At 30.7% G+C, this 17,013-nt stretch overlaps 4 protein-coding genes across 5 annotated transcripts; 2 read left to right on the top strand and 2 right to left on the bottom strand.

Annotated features, from left to right (window-relative positions):
• The first annotated feature begins 395 nt into the window (after positions 1-395).
• Positions 396-3,053, top strand: LOC119603177 (zinc finger protein 1 homolog). Its single transcript, XM_037955132.1, has 3 exons — positions 396-1,551; positions 2,235-2,682; positions 2,755-3,053. Exons 1-3 carry the CDS (start codon positions 549-551, stop codon positions 2,876-2,878), a joined length of 1,575 nt encoding a protein of 524 aa, XP_037811060.1. The 5' UTR covers positions 396-548; the 3' UTR covers positions 2,879-3,053.
• Positions 3,054-3,147: 94 nt separating this feature from the next.
• LOC119603176 (putative ATP-dependent RNA helicase SoYb) lies at positions 3,148-13,756 on the bottom strand. The gene is made up of 9 exons (XM_037955131.1): positions 13,445-13,756; positions 12,031-13,387; positions 11,454-11,579; positions 11,237-11,395; positions 11,013-11,171; positions 10,520-10,917; positions 8,608-10,012; positions 5,923-7,395; positions 3,148-5,122 (listed from the first exon to the last, which is right to left on the bottom strand). The coding sequence occupies exons 2-9, from the start codon at positions 13,372-13,374 to the stop codon at positions 3,407-3,409; spliced, it is 6,780 nt and encodes a 2,259-aa protein (XP_037811059.1). The 5' UTR covers positions 13,375-13,387; positions 13,445-13,756; the 3' UTR covers positions 3,148-3,406.
• Positions 13,757-15,153: 1,397 nt separating this feature from the next.
• On the top strand, positions 15,154-15,933 carry LOC119603173. The gene has a single exon (XM_037955127.1). It carries the CDS (start codon positions 15,241-15,243, stop codon positions 15,844-15,846), a length of 606 nt encoding a protein of 201 aa, XP_037811055.1. The 5' UTR covers positions 15,154-15,240; the 3' UTR covers positions 15,847-15,933.
• LOC119603174 lies at positions 15,891-16,406 on the bottom strand. 2 transcript variants are annotated; one of them, XM_037955128.1, is made up of 2 exons: positions 16,259-16,406; positions 15,891-16,191 (listed from the first exon to the last, which is right to left on the bottom strand). In XM_037955128.1, the coding sequence occupies exon 2, from the start codon at positions 16,183-16,185 to the stop codon at positions 15,961-15,963; it is 225 nt and encodes a 74-aa protein (XP_037811056.1). In that variant the 5' UTR covers positions 16,186-16,191; positions 16,259-16,406; the 3' UTR covers positions 15,891-15,960. The 2 variants fall into 2 exon arrangements, with proteins under 2 accessions (XP_037811056.1, XP_037811057.1); XM_037955129.1 differs by having other exon boundaries at positions 15,891-16,194; positions 16,259-16,368.
• Positions 16,407-17,013: the final 607 nt, after the last annotated feature.

Here is a 17,013-nt window from a genome sequence, read left to right as displayed (position 1 = left end):
CTTTTATTCGAACAGTTAATAGACAAAATTAATCGTATGAATGAATTCCCTAATATATAAATATCTTAACCTTCAAACGACACAGTAATAATCGCTAAAGGGAAAAAATTCTACAATTTAAAACCACAAAATATTTAAAAATAAATTTAATATTAAATTAACAAATTGTATTTTTTATTAAACTTTATTTAGAAAAAAATCGTTCTGGCAATGCTTCTTTCTCTTATTTAATACAAACACGGTGGTAGCTATGGAACAGCTGTTTAATGTTTACTAATAAGCAGTAACATACAACTGTCACACTTACTTGTAATTGTTGTTTTTTGTAAACAAAACAACCAAAACGTTTTGACAGATCTTTTACATTTCTACATAAATTTGCCTCTTGTTTTTGTACATCTCTGTTTTGATCAAGCATCTACCCCCTTTTATAATTAGCCGTATAGTGTACATCGGAAAATTTTATTTTTTATAGGCGAAATTACATTAATTTCGACCCATAATTTTTTTTAAATATTGTGTAGCTGTTAGAATATTTTTGTAATAATATGGATGTATTTGATAATTGTCGTATTTGTTTACATGAAATTAATCATGAGCCAATAAAAATGACACGGCTCATATTGAGATTCCTCGAAAAATGTTTACAATTAACAAATGTTACAAAACCAAATCGACAAGACAAGGTAAAACTAAATTTATGTGCACCGTGTTTTAATCGAATATCCGAATTCCAAGATTTTCATGAACAGTGCAAAGATTCCGATGAATTTTGGAAAACACAATTCGAGGATTTGAAAGATGCTGTCATCGACAATAAGGAATTACAATTTGAACAAAGTGTATTAGTGCCGTTAGTGGAAGACAGTAATCATTCTTTAGAGGCTGATACCACAGTAACCACAACAGGAATAAAACAGCCTACATGTAGACAACCGGGCGAAACTGTGGAAGAAGTGCAACAGGAATCAGTACATTCACTGCAAGCCGATGTAGAGCAGAATCTTCAGATATACCAGGAAAAAGAAAACAATAACTTACCACCAACTTCCCCTATAAACGTACAAGACGAAGAGACAACTCAAATAGAGAATTTTAATGGTATCGACTTGACTAACTGGCCCGATGACACAAATGATGTTGATGATGACGATGCTGATGATAGTGAAATTAAAATTATTGGACCTAGCGAATGTGATGATGATGAAGATATTGACGACGACTACGACGAGGACAACACTAAAGAGGTTAATGAAGAAATTATCGAATATGAGTATCAAGTAGAAGAGGATGAAGAAGTTGAAATTGAAGAAATTCCAACTATTGATGAATCAGCTGCTGGTGCTACGGAATCATTTGGAGTGGATTATCGTTCATTTTCTTATGAAAAAGTTGAAACGGAAAATTCCAGTGAAAGTACTATCATCCATGAAACAATTGAAGAGACTATGGAAGAACATACTGAAACTACAACGCAGAATGCGTTCTTTATGACAACAACTATTGATGAAAGTGGAAAAGTTAAAATGTCTTATAAATGTCAACATTGTGGTAAGTTGAGATCTTGGTTATAATATTAAAAAAGAATTGTTAAATTGAATACCTAGTTGCAAACAGTATAGTCGGACAATATTGGTGCATGGAGAAATATGGGCCAATCCTTATAAATTTTAGTAGACCTAAAAAGTGATTCTGAGCCTATTGGTGGTTGTGTAAGGTATATAGTGATGTAGAGTATAAAAACAACAAAACTTAACCAAAATGTATTTTTTAAAAGTATAACATTTTCTAAAAGTATTCAAAAAGTATTCTTCTTAGCAAAGAAATGGAAGCTTAAAGAAAATTTGTCACAAAAAAGCAGTTAAAATTTTTGTTTTGAAAATGAGACCTTTTATAATGTCAAACAAATAATATAGATAGAATGTACAGATTCCCAGCTTTCGTTTGATACCAATATTAGCATCATACAACACATATAAATATTTAAAATATTAGTCTGAAATTGTATAAGGCCATAAGAGCTGATTATGAAAATCGGAGTACGCAGAACTTCTATAAATGGAATCTAGTTTCACATGCATATCAACTTTTCTATGTGTGAAAGCTTTTTTCCAAATTGTTACAGGGTGTAATATTTAACGATGAATCTGATGATGTTTTGTTTTTGATAAAAGTGGAAAACATTCTATAATTTAATTTTTTCTTATCTTCAAATTGTTTTAATATCCTTTCAGATAAAACGTTCAACCGTGTTTACGATATTGAATCTCACTATAATATACACAACGGTGTTAAACCCTACACCTGCAATGTTTGTGGCAAATCATTTCGACAGAAAAATATTCTAACCACTCACCAAGCTTTACATTTTGGCAAAAAAGTCGAATGTGCCGAATGTGGTAAGAAATTTGCTCGCCGATCACAGCTTATACTACACTATAGAATGCATCGTGATGAAAAGCCATTTGTATGCAATTTCGATGGTTGTCAAGCGGCATTCCGCCAAAGAAAGCAATTAATTGATCACTCATTCATACATACGGGAGAGAAGAATTTTCAGTGTGCTACATGTACCAAATGCTTTCATACGAGAAAACGTCTACAGGATCATATATATAAGGTTCATTCACAGCATCGTTATCGTTGCGATTTGTGTGAAAAGGCCTTTTTGAAACCGCACATGTAAGTGTTAAGTTTAATACTTTAGCTTTCTAATAATTTTTTACAAAATTAATTATTGTTTTTCTTTTGTAGGCTTAAACATCATATGATAACCGCTCATAATGTAGAAGTAGACGATGTGTCACATCTTAAAACTTTAGTGGAGGATTTAAAACCAACATCTAAAAGATCTACAAGAAATACCATTATAAATTAAATGTACATGCAAACATCCATAGATAAATGTGTTTTAATTGATGTGTCTGTCGATTTTGTAATGTTTAGTGTCATTGTTTAAGTAAAAAAATACATAATTCTAATGTATGTACATACAAATATAATATGAAATTAATTTAATTTATGCTTAATAAATTATTGAGAAGAAAATCTAAAATTAGTGTATAATTTTCATAGTAAATAATAGCCACCTGTTTGTTGAAATTGACAATTCTACGTTTCTAGTTATCATACGGAACGGAAACTCCAATTAATATATTGATTGAATTTCAAAGAAACATAGTTTTATTTCTAATAAAAATCAAACTAGAAAAATTTCTATTTTGATTACAACAAAACAAATTACAGCATTTTCTTTATAAGTATTTTTGCATATTTAAAAAAAACATTTTAAATTATTCATATTTCATTGGTCTTTAAAAAATAAAATTCATAAAAAAATTAACACATAACAAATAATTCATAGCGTTAGTTAATAATAAAAAACTTAAGTCACTAGTCTTAAAATTTAAAGAGCAGAAAATGGATCGCAGTCATCATCATTGCCTGCAATAGGATTGTATGTTTGGTAAAGTTCACGTTCACTATCCTCATCGGAATTATAATTATCAATTTGTTGTGCCTCAAAGTTCAATTCATTGTCCAATATGGTGTGTAGTCGCTGTTGAGGCATTATGTATTCCATTTCAATAGAATCGAAAGCATTGAAATTGTATTTTAACCAAGAGTATTTTGTGGTTTCTTTCAATAATCTCGGCCATTTTTCGTAAACAATTTTCTTCAAACGTATAACAACATTAAGACCTTTTATTTCATGAGAAACACTTTGCGGTTCTATTGAACCTAAAAGATTTAAATTTAAAACAGATTTTTCTGTTTGTATCTCTGCCACAAATAGAATATTTTTTGCGGACACTTCTAATAAATAGTCTTTAATATCAGGAGCATAAATTGATATAAAGATCATGCAATCGTTTTCATACCACGTAGTTAGTGGACGTTTATGTAAAGCAGTTAAGGGGGGTGGTATGTTATACGCTGTTACTTCTTCTTTGGAACAATTGGAAATATCGGTAGAACTTAATGAAATGGAAGATTTTATACTACTATTTGAGAAGCTAGTGCAATGTCCCTGTTCATCTATTTCACTATCTGATGAGATTAATTTTGGATTTTGTTTTAAGTCCTTGTTGGTAATTGCTATTTCTTCACGATTATTACAAATATTTTCATTTTCATCACTTTTTGTATTCAATTGCTTGACGCTTTGTTTATTACACTCAATAGCTTTATTGTTTATGGTTGTTTTCTGTATATCTTCCATCATGTCATCCAGTTCAATATCGAAGACATCCTTTTTAATAAAATCCATTAGTTGTTCAAACGTTAAGACTTCATCTTTCTTGTAAGTTTTGCCAACATCTTTTATTTCCTCTATTTCCTCAGACTTATCTTCCATGCCGATTTCATATTCCAAGAAATTTTTTGTTTCTTCATCGTATACAGTAATACCATTATCCACTAAAGTTTTGTTAAACAATAAAGCAGATTTAAAATCATTTTCTTGCTCGCACTCATATAATAAAATTTTATAGGAATTTATAGGCAAGTTATGCAAATTGGAGGCCGGCTTTTCATTTTCCAAAACAGCACATGCATATAAATAGTCTTTCGTAACTTGATATCTTTTATTAAAACGATCCCATTTTATGCCAACTAAAGTACAATGTACTGCTTGATAGGGAGTGAAGGTAACAATTTCATCAGTTGTTTCATAGAGAAAATCATTGTACAATTCGTCTGTTTTGGCATTTGTAAAACAGGCATAATCACATAGGAAAAATCTATATAAACGTTGCTCCTTTTTTTCACCAAACACACCATAGACTTTAGCTCTTACATAAAGATTGTTGTATTTTACTATACAATTGTGTAATGGTTCAAAATCGTATACTTCATTTTCTTTATTATTGGCCGATTTAATATTGTTCACATGTTCATTTATCACTTTGTTAAGCTCATCAAATAGAAACATGGAATTTTTATCAATAATTTGCAAAAATATATTTTCCCAATTACCATTTTCTCCCTCATCGCCAATTTCAACTTTTACGATTTCATTAAAGGGCAATTGGGTCCAGGTTTCCTTTTTAGTTGGTTGGCTAACTTGAGATTGCTTATTGTCTTCATTTGGTATATTAGTGGCGTTAAGTGGTACATAAACCTGGAAGAGTCAAAAAGATCAATACAAAAAAAAAACTTAGTTTAAGATTATTAAATACACGGTGTGACAAAATTACGAATATTACTCTCCACGTGATCAAATATAGTTTATAACCTTATTAAAGTAATTCACCAACCATTTTCATTCGAAACATTAAGAAACTTACCCCCGTATTCATAAAATCGTTTATTTTAGGTTTATTACACACATTTTCCATACAAAATTCCTACAATAAACCATCAACAACTTTATTAAAAGTTTATAAATATGGGGGCTATTGTTTAGTAAATTATCTTCCAAATAAAATGAGATATCGCTTGTTTCTATCGAATTAAAAATCCGTTTTTGGGGGAATAACTCCCAATAAGTATATAAGAATTTCAAATATAGTATTGTGATTTACTCAGCTTGGTCTAAAAACCACACTTGATTACATGTTGTCCGGCAGTGTTTTTAGGACTCAATATTTTGACTAATGCTGCAAACAAGTTTCAAAATGTTTCAAATTAAAAGATTTATAACAAAAAATCATCGCTATAAGGAAAACGATTTAAATACGACCAAATTAGGAAGTTATGAAAAATACTAATTTTCTTGATTTAAAGAATTACAGTCGATTTTTTATTTTCTATATAAAAAACGATTTTTGGTAAGAAATAAAAGTGATCACAGATTTTCAATGTTTTTTAGATTTGAGGCTTATTTAAGGAACAACATACCAACAACCATTGAAAGCTTGTAAAAAATATATTCGAGATCTACATAATATACAATATATTGCTAAACCAAATTAAGATTACCTCATCACGTTGATCAACGCCATTCTCCAATTGATCATCCCAATCTTCATTTTTCACAATTTCTTTAGTAGCAGCAACACTAACCTCTAGTTTATGTTCAACTGTCTTTATGGGTTCTAAACCAGTTTTAGCCGATTCCATACTACTATTAGTGGCATCTTCATCATTTGAGGAGGAAAATTTAATTAAATTAATGCTCTCATTTTTACACGACTGAAAATCGAGATCAGAATCACAGTTATCGACGTCTTCGTCTATGTCAGTGGCATTTAGTAAGCCAAATTCCTCAGCAAGATCACGTACATGCTTACGTTCACCATTGTATAGGACACCGAAATTTTTACCAACTAATGACTTTTTCAAATGAACCACCTGACAATAGGCATCAATACCAGTCAACTTTTCCATAACGACCACATTCTTTACCCAAATTGTATTCGCTAGAGCAAAATCAATGCTCGCCTGAACAACATAATTCGATTTAATATCCTCCATTATCCATTTTTGTACTTGTTTCGTAGTTTTCGAGTCCCACGTACGTTCATTGTCAAATGGTACAATATTCATTAAACGAACATCGACAGCTTGAGGGGGGAAATCTTTAAATTTGTCATCGCACACAAAGATTTCATTGCATTTAACAGAACTTATAATAGTACCATCGTCAATCAGGCGGAGAGTTACTTTCAAATTAGATTGAACCACATTGGTACTCTTTTGCTGGAAAATAGGAGCTTCTAGTATACGTGCCCTGCGAAAGTTTTCAGCATACTGATATATGCACAAATCATTAAGTTGTGGAGGCCAATGTAAAAAGAGATTATTGTCATTGCGATAATGCATATTTAGTTGTATACTAAACGTTAAAGCTTCACTGGAACGACGTACTTCTAACCACTTCGTAGTATTGGGTAGTTTATGGTGTAACAAACGTACTGCATAATAGGTAGGGGAAAAAACTTTCAAAACGTGTATACGAATTTCACCTCCGCAGGGAATACCATCGCTTTTGCTGACTACATCAAAACGTGTCAACTCATGACGACTATCACAGCGAGCCTCATCACATTCGCCAAACTCTAAAAGTTGTGGACATAAAAGTGAACCCTTAAAAATTCTTTGCTCTTCGCGCATTATTAAGACTCGCTTTGAAACTGCTAGAATTTCTTCGTGCACAGTTTGATTGTGTTTACGCATAAAGTCAACGAGTCGCGGTAATTGCAAACTATTATTTTCATCTAATAGTATCATGGAATGTGCACAATGTTTATTCGCCTCAAAAGTTGTGGTTGCAATTGATATTTGTTCAAAATTCTGGCTAACGTAATTATTGTAGGTACGTGCTAAAGCAGAAAATCTTGTAGTAAATTGAGTCCAAGAGGTGGGCATTGAATAGTGTATGAGATTATTTACATTTTGTATTTTCAATTCACAAAAACGAGCATCGGTGCATACGAGAATTTGAGAAGAAATCTGTAAAGAATCATTTTAAAAGTATTTTCTTTAATAACAAACTTCCAAACATACATATCGTCATATAAAATCCAAAAAGCCCTAAGTTACATTGAACACATTTTTCAGGAGAAGCAAAAAACCTTTTAAAGTGATAAATAATCCAAAAATTTTCAAAATTTTCTCAAGTTAAGCATATTTTTATTGACGAATTAGTATTTGAAGAAAAATTTGCGGTTTTTGTTTTAATTGTGGAGATATGAAACTTACGCCCTTGAGAATTTGTCTTTTCTGAAACCCAAAAGGGCGTAAGTTACATTAAAAAATAGTAAGTTTCAACATTTTTAACTAAACTGAAATCAGTTTTTGCTGGTCAAATAGGCCGAAACATGGAAAGCATAAGGTTTCTTTGTTTTCATAAAGATTTTCGGAAATTGGAATTTTTTTTGGAAAAAATTCTAAAGCTGTTAAAAAAATCTATAAATCGCAAAGTTTCGCTAAAACTGCCATTTTTGTTTATAACATTTTACAATTTCGAAGTTAAAAACTCAAAAGAATTTTAAAATTTTCGTAAATTTGAAGGTATTTTTAGAATATAATCTTTTAGAATTTCGAAGATAGCGACGTTTATTTTGATTGTAGGAGTGTAAAATTTAGCAGTAGCATGTATTTTAATACGGTGCATCATAATCAATCAAAAAGTCGATTTTAATTTTTTGTAACTTAGGGCCTTTTGGATTTCATATGACGATATGTTCGAATTTAGAAAGTCTTTATTCCAAAAAAAACTATTTTAATTTAATAACTAAAAATTATATTTTTTTATTCCTTAGGATTTTAATTTTACTTTTCACATTTTCCTCTCACTTATAAATTTGATTTCTTCTACATTCTTTGTCTTTTCTTCAAGGGAACCTTTGGGTCTCCGAGTGGTTGTATACCTTATTGCATACCTTGTCCATTTAAACTAAACTATAATTTAAATATGATTTTAGCAGTATTAAATCGAATTGAATTTTAGTTCGAAAATTTGCATCAAAAATGCAATTTGATGAAAAGATTATTTGTCACTTTTTGATTATAGGCTTACGATTCAAATCAAATATTGAACATTTGAACTGATTATGAGTTGATTTCGATAAAACAAATTTCTTGAAATTATACCTATTAGGCATTAAAACTTCCTATATTAAAATTTTCATACAATTTCCAATAATACTTCCAAAATCTTACCTTCTTTTTCCATTCATCAATAGTAATGCGTTCGTTTTCTGTCGAACGACTATAAAAACCAATGCAGTGATGACCACAATCTTGCAGGTTCTTTATAACATTTTGAACTTCATCATCTTCGTTGCATATTATTAATGTACGATTGTCACAACTTTGGGCCGATTCAGATATTTTTCTTATATATTTCAATATTGTATCATTTTTTTCCGCGCTAGATTTTAATTTTACCGAAAGTGTAGCATGACCATATACTGCAGCCTCTAGAAAGTCGCCGATTAAAAGTAAAGGTTGGTTTGATTTTCGAATTAATTTAACCATGGGTCGATCCCAATCGCGTGAGGTAACTATTAGCTGTGGTGTCAATTTTTCAAATTTAGATTTTTTGGCCATTTTAAATATAATACGACTAGCATTCTGAAAATCTTCTTGAGATCTAGACAACATTATATCCATATCATCGATGACAATGTGTTGCAAACGTTCAGCATCGAATAGAGGTTCTTGTTCGTTTTCATGCAACAATCGCAAAATACTAGAGGGTGTGGCAACTAATATACCGCAGCCATTGAGTAGTTGAATTTTGGTTTCAATTAAGTTACGCATACCATATGAAGGTATACAAGTAGGAGCTTCATTTCTTAAACCACTCATTAGGCGGCGACAGTAATTGCTTACCATTTCAACATGTTTCAAAGAGGCAACCAAAATTATGGCCACTGGTCCATATGAAGGTTTAACTAGATCTGCCCGACAGCAAAGCAAACTACATAGAGGTGGCAAGTAAGACCATGTTTTACCCGATCTTGAAGGATTAACTATGAACAATGAATTGCTGCGCAAGACATGAGACCAGGCATACACCTGTATACGATAGACTTTATTAACACGCATTTGTCGCATTTCTTCGTGGATTTCTGGCAGAAATGGCGCCTCCGTTATATTTTCTATCGGTGTGAGTTGTATGCTAGAGTGGGCCAAAACCAAATGATCAATAAATTTAGTTTGTATTTTACGTTCACCTTCTATAATGGGCAAGTTGGCGCTATGTTTGACTTCCATTAATGCTTCATAATTGAAGACTTCTTTAAACACTTTTTCCTTACGTATTTTATCTAGAGACGAAGATGATCGTGAACTAACATTATTAGTGGAATTTTTACATTCGATAATAGGAGCTATATTGCTATCATTGCCAGAAACATTTGACGAATTACTAGTTAGTAGGGACTTTTGAGAGCTGGAGCTTGTATTAAGAAGTTTTAAATCGAGTATATTTTTATTTCCCATTTCCTTTTCAATATTATGTTCTTGCAAAATTTTATCAATTTTTGATAGTTGAGATGTGGGAGATTTTAGTTGTCTTCTTTTGCGCAGTTTTTGACTGGGAACAGTAGAGTTTGTAGAGCTGTAATTTGTATGAAGTTTAGTAGTTTTATTGCGAACAAAGTTTTTACAACTTTGTTGTCTATGTTAAAATATGGCAAATGTAGTCTATGTTAAAACCTCCCAGGAATCATTTATTTTAAAACTGGATCAAGTCTTTGTTAAATTAAAAATTTCATTTAGCAATAATCGTATTAAAATTTAATTAAAAAAAAAAATTTGGAATTTTATTTTATAAAACTTGATTCAATTTTAAAATAAAAAGCTGTAAATTAGTGTCTTTTTAAATATATATTAGTTAAAGCTCAGACTTGATCCATATTTAATTAACAAATGAAACCACACAGTTTTAACAATAAAATTTAAAGTTTTATTCGTAAAATAAAAAATAAAAAATTCATTCGTATAATAAAAGTAACAAAAATAATAATTATAATACATACTCATTTAATGAGAGAAATTCATTTTAAACTGAATTACGAGTCGTTAATAATAAGATATAAAAAGAAATATTTCAGAAAACACTTACGTTGAAACCTCACTTGACAAGTAATTGTCTGATTTTAATCCCTTAATTAAAGATTCTTCATTTGATAACTTCTCGCGTTGCTGTTGTTGGGAACATCTTATGTTATGCGAGTCCAGCTCAGTGTTAGTATCAGTATATGTTTTATTAATTAATTGGGTATTTTGGGTTAATCGTTTAGGTGGTTTCATTTGGAAAAAATCCGATGATGAGAAACTTTGATCGTTTGTATTATTGGAAAGTAATTCATCTGTCGATGAGGTTTGTTCGTGTGGTACACAGTCGTATCTAGTAGATTTTTTACGATGCCAATGATTTTCTTCATCCCTATAGTTTTGCAAACGTGTTATATCGTAACCAGCTGGTACCATTGTAAGACTGTCATACCCCGATTGAGAAACCTGAAAATATTAAAAAAAAAAACATAAAGTACAAAATCAGAGTCATTACATAAATGCTATAAAAATATTTAAATTAATATTTCATAAACATTTACCTTTAATTTATCCTTTGTTGTATTTGTCGAAGCTGTAGCAAATGAATATGTTTCATTAAGCTTCACAATTTGTTCGTCTGGTTTTGAAATTCTTTTTGGTTTTAGTTGAAAGTCTAAATTTTTAAATAGTGAAATATCAATGCCTTCCTCTTGTTTTATCTAAAAATTATTTATTGTATACAATAAAGTAAATCTTTTTATATTAATCTTAAATATTTGATTACCTTAGATTGCGTACTATTTGCAGACAATTGTGACACAGAAGGAGTGTTTACTTGACTGCCCTCATTAGAAGATGCAAATGTTGAAGATCCAAACTTCTTACGCATTGCTATTAACTGCTTAGCTCTTATATTTTTAACTGATATTTCACTTTTATTATCCTGTAAAAAAAAATATTTAATTTTTTTTAAGAAATTACATTTTTATTTATTTACAAACCTGTAAATTATCGGTTGTAGTATTGTTACTTGTTGATAGAGTTAATGATTGTTCAAGCAATTGATATGAATAACTATCGGATGTTTTCGGTTGACTTATTGAAGAATTGGTTGTTTCATTTTGATTCTGATAAATATAAAATAAAGAAATTTAAGTTATTAAATAGACTATAGTATAGTCTGTACGATAGTCTAGTATATAGTCTGGACTATAGTAAAGTTATCCAGAATATGACAATGATCCAATTCGATATTTTTTACAAAAATTTTAAGTTTTCGCTTGAAATTCTAATTACCAATTGAAATATAAATTTTTAATAAAAATTATCACTAAAAATTCAAATAATCACTAAAATAAAACATTTTCGTTAAAAATAAATTTTTTCACTAAAAAGCCAAATTTTAGCTAAAAATTAAATTTTTTCACAAAATATTTTTAATCTGAATTGTACCAATTTTATTGAGAAAGCAGTTCAAAGATCATTTATATTATATAATGAAAAGTGTAATATAATATGAAAAATTATTTATTTTTAATAATTTTCTACAAAAATTTTAAACAATTTCATAAAACATACCTTTTGTCTGCGACCCGAAGACGTTTCATTTAATTTATTCTCCTTTTCGGCACGAGCAGCTTTTCTACGCAATTCTATTAACTTTTGTTGTCGCAATTTAACACTGGAAACCGTCGAGGATGCTGTTGAGTCCAAATCTATTAAAGGTTTCGAATTATGTGTTTCTTTTCTCGCCGCCTCTGTAAATTGTGCAAGTTTTTGTAGGCGTGAGGAAACATTTGTTGAAACAGAACGTGAACCAGAATATGAAGGTTGTGGATTTTCTATTGGCCAATTTACATCAAACATCATATTTTCGATTTCGAATGATTTCGGAAGAGCTGTTGGTGGCAAATCTTTTTCCGTTAAATACTTCTGTTGTTTGATTTTTGTTAACATCCCCGCTTTACCAATATAATTAATTTCCTGATTATTTGCCACTGAGACGGAATCATCAAATGCAATATCATCTATAATATCCTCAGATATTTCACAGCTAGATTCGAATAATTCGGATACTGCTTCAATTTTCTTGCGTTCATTTCGTTCTTGCCAGTCCTCTACTTTACGTTTGGCATTCTCATCGACCAGAGTGGCATTCATTTGTTTGGAATGTTCAATGTAATTGTGTTTTATATTATTGAATTTCATTTTGGTATTACGATCATTCGAAAGCCAAGGAGCAATTTTTATAGTTTTAAATTTGGAACAGGTTTCTTTGAAAATCAAATCATTCACTTCAATGGCGTTCGTGGTCTTTAGTAAATAGTCACGTGCATTGATTTCTACACATTTGTGGTTCAAAATTCTCAGTTCACCCCAGACATGGTTATCGTTGGTTTGAAAGTGTTTGACGAAACTTATTGAGGTGGCATCGGTCAAGAGCTTTTCTAGCATATTACAGGTTTTTTGTAACCACTTGTCTTTTTTAATCATTACCAAATTGCCTTCTATATCATCGTATTCCTGTTCGGCCGGATAAATATTTGCAATCCCGCCAACTTGTATGTGACCTATGTCAACTTGCAAATTGCTGGGCAAATTTCGTAAATGTTCTTTTTTCGTTAGTAAGGGAAACCCATAATCTAAAGCCCAAACTATATATTCCTCCTGTTGGAATTCGGCTTTTTGTAATATCTCAGCCCGTATGTACTTATTCCAGGCTATGAAGTTGACCGCCACTTTATCCCCAATTTGGGGACGCAAGAAATTATCACATGATGGCTTATTCTTATAAAGTTCCACTAAACTCTGTTCAAAAGTGCTTAGCACGTGGAATTGTTCATCAGGAGCACCGATCGCTTTGTACCAAAATAAGTGAGGATTTATGAAATGCGTCACAGTGATACAATGATCATTGTCCATTTTGCAACGAAAACTAAATGTTTGAAGATGCTTTAATTTAGTAATATAAAATGCATTACAAGAAATTTACCTTAAAAATTTAGAAAATAATTAATATCCCATTTGCAGAATATCGAATTGCAAGCCTACTTTTTGTTCTTTTTATCAGTTTTAACGGAGAGTTTTGTAAAAAAAATCCTATAAGATTTTTATGCAATCAGGCATGGAAAATTCAGCACTTTAGTACTTTTTCCTTTTACTTTTTGATATCGAAAAATACCGCAAATTCTCCACTACCTTTTAAGTCTAGTCTAGCCTATAGTTTAGTCTATTCTAGTTTAGTACTTTAAAACTTAAAAAGTACTCTTTTTGTTATAAGTTAGTACTATCTCAGAATTTAAAATTTCCATGCCTGAATGCAATTGAAAGCAGCGTAGACTTCTATACAGTGTCGCCAGATGTGGGGATTTGTCCCCCAGTTGGGGATTTTATTTGGATAGATTTTATGGAAAAGGGACTTTCGCATATTTGTGGATTTTTTTTAATTTTCCGGTATTTTTGAGGATTTTTATTTTTTCTTATAAATATTAACAATCATTATTATTATTCTGGCCAAGTTTCTTGTATTTATGAGTATTCTAGCTTTAGCAATGGCAATCAAAAAAAGTAACGGAAAAATGTTTAAGTTAAAACAAGTAAAAAGTATATGTGGCCTAGTTGTGGCCCAATGATTGCCATTTTTAGAGCATAATTCCTGGTTACAAAAACTAACTTGTGAATACAAAAATCTGTTTTATACCTTGGCAGTTTTTATTGCATTCTGCAAGGGCTAGGTGAAATTGAAGTCGGATATTTCTCATTTCAGTTTTTCATGAAAAAATTTGGTGGAAACTATGGAGATTTCAATTTAAAAATGGGGATTTCAAGCTTCATATCAGTCAATATTTTTCTGGCAACACTCGTTCTATAGTTAAACAAAAGTTAACTTTTTGTAAAGTTGATTTTTTTAAATTTTTGCGAAGCAGATAAATTTAAAAATGGCGTCAACAAATTCTATATGAAGCGACATGGCCACACAACAAATTTGTTGACTCAAACAGTAAGTTTTTTAATTGTGTTAGTGAAAAACTCACATGTATATATGCGGGTGAGTTTTTTACAATCAAAAAACTTACCGTTTGAGTCAACCAATTTGATGTGTCGCTAAGGTGCTTAATACATAGTAAATTCGCACCAATTATTTTCTTGTTTGTTGTTGCAAAAATAAAAATCATCTTTTTCACGAATAAATTTCACAAATATATTACTTTATTTTTTTGAAATTAACTTAAAAGTTTTATTATTAAAAAAAGGTTTGGATAAAAGATTTTCAATGCACATTTCAAAATTAATGAAAAACAACGAAGTTGCTGTATTTTTCGCTGGAATTTTTATGCAAAATATTGAAGTTGCTGTATTTTTTACGGCAATTTATCCCACCGCTGGCCGGCATGATGACTTTTTGCGAAAAAAAAGTCATTTAATTTTGCGCCGAATTCATGAAATTTTTTATATATGTATATAGTTTGGCAGCGTCCGGTTTGAGAGAGATTTTTTTTATATGGAGTTTAACAGCTTCGGGCTAAACAATCAGCTATTGAAAAGACTTCACCTTATTAGTTTCGCCATGCGTCATACACTTCATGCAAGAATACAACACTGAAAACCCAATGCTACCAAGTTTTTAACACACAAAAGCCTTGAAAATCTGGCATTGCTGACTGAAAACAAGGCGAATATGTCATTCACATTAAACTGATAACACCCTTATACAATAAACATAAACATTGCGATCTGAAAAAAATAGATTTATCCTTCCACATTCACAACTTAGAAGATACAATAAAAATGGAAATTTTCAGTAATCTTTGTAGATCATGTAATATAGAAAAAGAAAAACTAGTAAATATACACAACAGTAAACAGACATCTATAATGGAAATGTTGGAATATTGTTTACAAACAACTATAATAAATGAACCGAAATTTCCCCAATTTATTTGCTATGACTGCATTAAACAGTTAGAAATTTCATATCGATTTATAAAAAGATTTAATTTGGCACAAAGGGAGTTTGAAGAAACATACGAACGTCTACAGAAAATTGGTACAAAAGCAAACATTGATAGTCCGATAGAAGTTACTATTGAGGAGACCCATGGTGAGGAGCTTGAAGAAAAATCTGTGCATGTAGTATCTGAAGATTCAATTAAAACTGCAGATAAATTAATAATTAATTCATCCGACATTTACTTGCCGTTAAAAGAGACGAAACCAATTCAGCAATTAAGTGATTTTATAGCTTCAACAAGTTCACCGAATACCGAGGTTCCATCAGCACACGTTACATCCCCCGCCATAATATGTTCTCTTTGTAGTAAATCATTTTTCACAACAAAGGCTTTGCATTTGCACTTAAAACTCAGCCACAAACAAAAAATAGCTAATACTTAATGACATCAACCAAGCAATTAACATTGTATAAACTTTCGATTTACATTTCTTGATTTTAAATAAAGTTCACCATATTTTTTAAACACCTATAACATCGTATTTTCTTTACACGTTTCAATCCTTATGCACTTTTGCTGCTCTGGGATCATCGGGACGCATGACTACATAGCCCAATTTATAACGACGATTATCGCCATCGTGTCCGTAATAGTTAACCAAGCCAATACCAGCTAAACCTAAGCCAATGATGGCTAGCACGGAGCCACCGACAATATCGGGAATTTCGTTCCAGGCTCTTTTAATTAGGCCAACTGAACCACGGGCGGCAGGAGCAGACATTTTAAACTGCTAGAAAAAATATAAACTGCGTTAAGATATTTAATATTTTTGCCAAAAAATAATAAAATTTTACCGAAAAAATGCAATATTACACAACACGAGCCGAAAGAAATATTAAGACCAGCTGTTCACAGATCAGCGCCGAACAATACGCAATGAGCTGAGCATAGCCGTCGATTCATTTTGTAAACTACGACGTCAAAAAAAAATTTTATACGGAGTACTATCGGTTTTGATTCGAATTTAGGCAATCTTTTGATTTTTTTATATAATTTTTTCTAGCCGGTAATTTTAAGTAACCGTGGATATATTTTGACAGAAGTTGACGACGTTAATTTGGATTGCCACAAGTCTCCCCCACCTGCTTGAATGTAGAGTTCTACTTTCGAACTTGAATTTTCATTTCATTCCAAACATTTTAAAAGCAAACGCTTTTTTTATTTGGAAACCTGGAAAATTGAACTTTTTGCATAAATAATGAGAAAATATTGAAAAAATGAACAATGTCGACAAAAGTCGATAATCAAAAAGTTCGAAATATCGACAATTTAAGAGTTGTAAAAAATCGGAAATTTAATAGTCGAAAAGTTGTAATTTTTTTTTTAACTAGCAGATTTAAAAGTTTTTTTATATACAGCTTAGTAAAATAAATAAAACAATAAATAAAAAATACAGAACAAATCGCTTTCGTTTAGATTTAATTTTCTTCGTCAAATAATTTAAATTAATAAAAAATTCAATATTATGGAAGTAATTTCAAACTTTTTTCGAATGGCGCCATCTTGTGTAAATTTTATTTTATATCTCAATTAAATACACAAAACTGCA

The sequence above is a fragment of the Lucilia sericata genome, unplaced genomic scaffold (assembly GCF_015586225.1).
Source record: "Lucilia sericata isolate MDLA Ls3-8-SP2 unplaced genomic scaffold, ASM1558622v1 Contig000278F_arrow, whole genome shotgun sequence".
NCBI lineage: Eukaryota > Metazoa > Arthropoda > Insecta > Diptera > Calliphoridae > Lucilia > Lucilia sericata.
Note: the sequence above shows the minus strand (reverse complement) of the source record. Positions and strands in the feature narration are given on the sequence as shown.